The sequence below is a fragment of the Panicum hallii genome, chromosome 3, assembly GCF_002211085.1.
Source record: "Panicum hallii strain FIL2 chromosome 3, PHallii_v3.1, whole genome shotgun sequence".
In the NCBI taxonomy this organism is placed as follows: Eukaryota; Viridiplantae; Streptophyta; class Magnoliopsida; order Poales; family Poaceae; genus Panicum; species Panicum hallii.
The window spans coordinates 25,005,022-25,011,728 of NC_038044.1; the positions used below are offsets into that span (position 1 = coordinate 25,005,022).

A 6,707-nucleotide genomic window follows, 5' to 3' on the forward strand; every position below is an offset into this window, starting at 1 on the left:
CGAGTAGTTGATGTAGTCGTCGGCGAGCTGCCGATCGTCCTCGCGAAGTCGAAGTAGTCGAACACGTTGCTGCCGCACGCGGATATTGCGGGACAAGCCGAAGTTGAGCCGGTTCATCAAGGTCGACGGCCGCAGTGCATCGACGTTGCAGCGCAAGGTGAAGTCGAGCCGAGTAGTCGAGATTGATGTAGCCGTTCGCTGAAGGATCCGATCTCGAACTCGATGAATCGATCCGTCGATGCACATGCGTGAAGGTAGCAATCCACCACCTGGTGAACTAGAAAGATGCCATCGAGTTCGCCGGTGGATCTTCGACGCGCTCCCCTACCTGGCGCGCCAGCTGTCTGTCGTCCTCGCGAAGTCGAAGTACTCGAACACGTTGCTGCCGCGCGCGGATATTGCGGCACAAGCCGAAGTTGAGCCGGGTCATCGAGGTCGACAGCCGCGGTGCATCGACGTTGCAGCGCAAGGTGAAGTCGAGCCGAGTAGACGAGATCGATGTAGCCATTCGCTGAAGGATCCGATCTCGAACTCGATGAATCGATCCGTCGATGCACATGCGTGAAGGTAGCAATCCACCACCTGGTGAACTAGAAAGATGCCATCGAGTTCGCCGGTGGATCTTCGACGCGCTCCCCTACCTGGCGCGCTAGCTGTCGGTGTTTAACCGGCTGCCCACCGAGGGATATGCCCAAGGTGGTAAGTTTTGGGTGAGGAGACGCCGAGATCAGGAACTCGAAGGTGTAAGGAACACAAAGCTTAGACAGGTTCGGGCCGCAAGATGCGTAACACCCTACGTCCTGCATGATGGTTTGTATTGCCTTTGGTGTAGAATGATCTAGAGATCGTCTTTTGAGAGGGGTCCCTGTCCTCCCTTATATATCCGAGAGGCCAGGGTTACAAAGATACTAACCAACACCAGCTAAAGAATCGTACCAGAACATATCTCGAGTAGATCCCCTCTATATCGATTAGCTCTATCTCCTATTTAAACGGAATAAATAAGAGATAAACAAGATGAATAAGAGATAAGACGGACTTAATCTCTTAAACCTCTTCAAACTATATCATTTACCCAGTCCCGTGGCCCCGGGTCTGACACCATCCATCCACCACAAATATACTGGTGGGTGTATTAGTACCAGGTCCAATACCCACCAGTGTGGTGGATGGATAGTCCTGAAGGCCTCCAATACACTATCTGTACATTAGCACCACATTAGCACCGGTTGATGTTACCAGCCCATATTGAAGGATTATCTACAGTGAGTTCAAAAGGAATCATCTCCCCTCTAGTTTTTGCGTCCAATATCTTCCCACTGCGAGTTCAAAAGGAAATCATCTCCCCTCTAGTTTTTGCATCCAAGATCCTCCCACTGCAACTACGGGCAAATAATAGATATGTATAGCTTTGTTTTGGTACTTTTTCACTACCTACGTCTTATTATTTATTTTGTAACCGGCTTTTCACCGGCAGGTCATTAGGCCTTTTAGAAGGCAAACAAATGAAAGTTCTCCGCGGGCGCTAGCGCTATCTTGTTCGCTTTTGTCAACTGAAGTCGCGCGTAGCGCCAATAGATATGTATAGCTGTGTGATTATTCACTTGCGTTGAATACTAGTTTCACCCATTGTGTGCCCGCAAATAATGGATATGTATAGCTGTGTGATTATTCACTTGCGTTGAATACTTTATTAGTTTCACCTATTGTGTTTGATGCTGCTCATTTCTCTACCTAGAAGGTAACAGATAATGGTCCTAATTGTCTCTTCACAGTCCAACTTCCAACTTCTTCACAATCCAACTTCCTTGTATTTTTTAGCTCAAAATTATATAAGATTATAGTCCAGCCCTGTCCAGCCCTTTTAGGTCCGGATCTTAAATTTTTTAGACCCGGATCTTAGATTATTAGGCACCCGTTACCACCCCTATTACCTCTCTACACAGATACTTTACCACCCCTGTTACCTCTCTACACAGCTACAAGCACACGTGCGCTTTCAGCCCTGAGTTTCAAAATCAGCTTGCTCTTCATTATTTTCCTATACATAGCGGCAGTTCAAGCAAACAGGACACGCGCATCTTTTTTTTTCTATCAGAGAATTTGCGTTTTTAACAAAAGTACAACAGCGTTTGCCTGAATATGAATGAATTCTAACATGAAGATGGGTACGATTTCGAATTGTAATCACAAACATCACCTACCAGGCTGTCACAACACGACAGAAGATAAAGCAGCCGAACAGCACAGCAACATGACAACCAATGTTCCATCTGCATTGTCCCAAGAACAAATTCTAGGTAACGATGTGATGCTAACATATTTACATTCCTATGATACAAGTAGGCCTCATCATCTGAACATCACTTTCTTCTCCGTGCACAAGAAACAGCAGGAGATCAGATCTGGATAATTCATGAAGCTTAGGAGATTTCGGTTTTCATTGTTCCAGAGGATGATGGTTCACCGCTGGAATCCGGTGAGGCAGCAGGCTGTTGAGGCTCCTTTTTCAAGGAAGTGGGCATTCCTGAAACTTCCTGAAGAAAAGAGAGAGCAAATAATGTAATTTAGCATCGCGTGTATGAGCCTTATTCACTTCAAGAAATGTTTCAAGAATAGAATTGCATCATAAAAAAAAAAGAACCACAGCATGGATCGAATCTTATTATTTATCCAAACAGATTGCATATGCATCACAAACTGTATATTGTATACCCCAGACATTGTGCTAAACCTGTGCAGTTTGGAACACCCAAACCATCATGCAGTTTACGAACTATCCAGTCACTGATGTGCAGACCCTAAATGCATGCACTTCACCTTATGCCCTATAAGTTGTGGAACTTCCGTGTCAAATAGCATGTAAGCCAAAACACACAAATATGACACTAATAGTCTAATACCACCCAGTTTTATTTGAGTCCTCTCACTTTAGTTTATATGCACTAGAGATTTAAGTTACTAGATAGGGTGCTACAAGTGTGTTCTCAAGGAAGGATAACCCTCTTTTGCCCTGTGTCAGATGAACAAGGTCATCATTTCAGAGTTTTTCTAACAAAGTAGCGCTAAAAGCATAAACCTCACAATCCAGTCTCTTTTTTCTTATTATTTTTAAGACTCAACCTTAATATATGCTGAGGTATAACTGCACTTGAGTTTGAGAAAGTTAGATCAACAGACATATCAGTTAATTCTGTCCGAGGTCCGCATACAAGAACCAACATAACCGACTGCCAAGAGTGCAAGGGATCTTACAAAGGGCAACCATTTGCGGATGACGGAACAACATAAAAGCCACTGATGTTATACTAACAATTCAAAGCAAGTAGAGGAATGTTTCATAGAGAAAATTGAATCAGGCAAGAACCTGGTTAATAGGAAAACAGAATAAATCATACCAAAAGTCACCGAACTTGTCATATAGGACCACATATGTCATGAAACTCCTAAAACCCCTCATGATGTCACTTAAAACAAATATTAATAAGATGTTATCTGTAGATTTTTTACCTCTCAACTTAGAGGAGCCAGCTGATTTTGTGAAATTACTACTGGTTGCAACAAGTATAGATTCAAGAGTAGCTATTTCTTAGGATCAGAAGGAGATGGTGAGAATAATGGGAATAGTAAATAATAGTTCAAAGCCATAGCAAAAAAAAAATTCATCAGTTCATCTGATTCTTGTACAGATTTTTGTACAAATTACAGACCCATCACTGTGCAACCAAACAGTTGAGTGGGGAAGACAAAGCAAGCCATGTCAAAACATAGACCTACTCTGGTGAAAAGCATCTCAACTTTAGTATTTAAAAAAAGAACTAAAGTGGACTGGCAACAGAAAATGTTAAACAGAAAATAAGATGGAAACTAACTAGAACAAAGCATTTATCTGCTCAGGGAGCAGTTCTTCAAAAAGGAAAAAAAATTATATGATCAATGCACAAAGATGGATGAATCACAAAGGTCAACCTTGATAAAAAGATAGATGAATCCCATATAACAAATATACCTTCATAAGATGCAACCTGAGATCAGTAGGGCGAACGTCCTCACCAATGCAGACCATAACAAACTGTGAATAGTGGAAAAGAACATCTGCAGCAGCTTGCTTCTTTTGTTCAGTCTGCAATACATCACTCATCATAAGAGCACATACAATCACAATTCAGAGTAAATTTAGATCTTTACAGATGTGACAAAAAAAATGCTGTTACTTTGTAGATAGGGTCGCATCCTCTACTAAACCCCGTTATTCTGCTGCCACATGATTCTACATCACGGTCTATTTCACACTGCTCTGTAGCTCAAGCAAATAGTTGTTCACAATTCTGTAAATTCTGTCTTTTGCAGACTACTATGATTCTCTAAATCCACCAAAAAAATGTGTTGACAATTGATAAGTTTTCCATTCTACTAATCACACCCAAAAAATGGGACGAAGCTACTAAACTTTGTCATAACAATTGTACTCTAATAGTAATACATGAAGTCATCTATCAACAATTCCACCTAGCTAGAAGCAAAAAAAAAAAAAGGTGAACTCATCCAACAACAAAAGTTAATCAACTTCTGCTTGACTGACTAAGTAATTTACAATATAGTAGTGAAAATGTCATTTATTCATCCACCCACTAGCAATTGGTCAGTAAAGCCGTACCTCCACACATTTCTAAATTAGTACATGTGATCCCTACAGAAAATAGGAAACAGAGCAACAGCTGCGTAACTCATTTCTTCCCTACCTCATAGTCATCCTCGGAGGCCATGGAAGTGCTCCGCGCAGCCATTCTTAATCTATCCTCTCACTCTGCCAAGAGTAGAAGATGGGAGCGGATTAGGCAAGGGCCGGCTTAACGTGTGGCGTGGGGATTCACCCAGGGGCGGACCCAGTATAGGACATGGGTGTACACATGTACACTCAATAATTTTTGCAAAACAATCGAAGTTAGTAGGTAAAATCCATGGTCAAATCTGAATACAAATAGCACACGTTAGGGGGTTGGGGTGTTCAATTTCGCACAGCAGGAAAGGAAGGGAAGGGAAAGGGATCCATGGTCAGATGCGAATACAAAGGGGGCTTGGGTGTTAGATTTCGCGCAGCAGGAAAGGAAGGGAAGGGAAAGGGCGGACATACCTCGGACCGGCGAAGCGTCCGACGAAGAACTGGCAAGGGCGGCGCCACTCCCCTGTCGTCGCCGCTTGGGAAGAAGGCGGCCGAGCGAGCGAGCGAGAGGGAGGAGGAGAGAAAGGGGGATTTCCGTGCTGACGTGCTGTGTTGGGCTCACCCGGTGATGGGCTGAGACCGCCGAGAGAGGAGTTTTTTTAAAAAAAAGTTAAAAAAATTAAAATTCGAAAAAAGGATTGCGGCTTAGAACATTTCGAAAAATAGGTGCCTCCCGCCCAATAAACGGGCGGGATGAGACATCTTGCCCATCCAACGGGCGGGGGGTCGGCGGGGGGCGAAAAATGTTTCGCAGGGGCCTCTTCGCGAAAGTTACGCGACGTCCCGCCGTTCCAACGGGCGGGGTGTCTTCCGAGGGGTCTCCCGCCCGTTGGGAGGGCGGGAGGTTACCCCGAGGGGCATCCCGCCCACCCAACGGGCGGGAGGTTGCCCCGAGGGGCATCCCGCCCTTCCAGCGGGCGGGAGGTTGCCCCGAGGGGCATCCCGCCCTTCCAGCGGGCGGGATGTCACCCCCCCACTATTTAAGCCCCACCCACCCCTAATTCTCATAATATTCATCAAAAATCAACAAAAAAGAAAAGGAGGAGAGGAAGAGAGGAGAGGAGAGGAAGCGGCGAAACTCTGTCCACACGTCAGTTTGGAGGTATTATAATTGTATAATTATTAATTATTTTTACGAATATTTGTTAGGGTAGTTATACGTAGAATAGTTTTCAGTATTTTCAATAGCTTTTAGAAATATTTGTTAGGTTAGTTCTATTTTAAATAGTTTTGAGTGTTTTTAATAGTTTTTAGATATATTTCTTAGGGTAGTTATATTTTGAATAGTTTTTATAATTGTAATAGTTTTCAGATATATTTCTTAGGGTAGTTATATTTCGAATAGGTTTCAGTATTTTTAATAGCTTTTAGAAATATTTCTTAGGGTAGTTCTATTATAAATAGCTTTTAGTATTTTTAATTGTTTTTAAATATATTTCTTAAGGTAGTTATATTTCGAATAGTTTTTGTAATTTTAATAGTTTTCAGATATATTTCTTAGGGTAGTAATATTTTGAATAGTTCTCAGTATTTTTAATAGCTTTTAGAAATATTTATTAGTAGTATTTTAAATAGTTTTTAGATATATTTCTTAGGGTAGTTATATTTTGAATAGTATTTACAGTTTCAATAGTTTTCAAATATATTTTTAGGGTAGTTATAATTTGAATAGTTTTTAGTATATCTAATAGCATTTAGAAATATTTGTTAGGTTAGTTCTATTATAAATAGTTTTTAGTATTTTTCAATTGTTTGTACGAATATGTCTTACGGTACTTATATTTTTCATGCAGATATGGCGCAGACACCGGAGCTCCTTGACGCGCACATCGACGAACGGCACAGGTCATACCTGGCAGCGGTGGAGGGGCAGGAGCTTCACGAGTTGCGCCCTCGTGTAGCAAAGGAGTTGTTGCACCTGGACGACCGCTGGCTTGACAGGTGATACTTTATATTTTTTTACGAAACTAATGTATAGCTTGTA

General features: G+C 42.3%; 1 protein-coding gene across 2 annotated transcripts; it reads right to left on the reverse strand.

Annotated features, from left to right (window-relative positions):
* Positions 1-2,131: 2,131 nt before the first annotated feature.
* On the reverse strand, positions 2,132-5,301 carry LOC112884049. 2 transcript variants are annotated; one of them, XR_003227009.1, is made up of 5 exons: positions 5,135-5,301; positions 4,743-4,807; positions 4,010-4,123; positions 2,366-2,537; positions 2,132-2,330 (listed from the first exon to the last, which is right to left on the reverse strand). XR_003227009.1 is itself a non-coding variant. In XM_025949362.1 (4 exons), exons 2-4 carry the CDS (start codon positions 4,785-4,787, stop codon positions 2,424-2,426), a joined length of 273 nt encoding a protein of 90 aa, XP_025805147.1. In that variant the 5' UTR covers positions 4,788-4,807; positions 5,135-5,301; the 3' UTR covers positions 2,132-2,423. The 2 variants fall into 2 exon arrangements, 1 of the variants encoding a protein (XP_025805147.1); XM_025949362.1 differs by having other exon boundaries at positions 2,132-2,537.
* Positions 5,302-6,707: the final 1,406 nt, after the last annotated feature.

Bases quoted from the DNA above. Each gene is read 5' to 3' on its own strand.
- LOC112884049 (XM_025949362.1), bottom strand. From the start codon at position 4,787: ATGGCTGCGCGGAGCACTTCCATGGCCTCCGAGGATGACTATGAG. The intron at 4,124-4,742 runs GTAGGGAAGAAA...GATGTATTGCAG, and splicing joins CCTCCGAGGATGACTATGAG to ACTGAACAAAAGAAGCAAGC. The intron at 2,538-4,009 runs GTATATTTGTTA...TCTTTTCTTCAG, and splicing joins TCAGGTTGCATCTTATGAAG to GAAGTTTCAGGAATGCCCAC.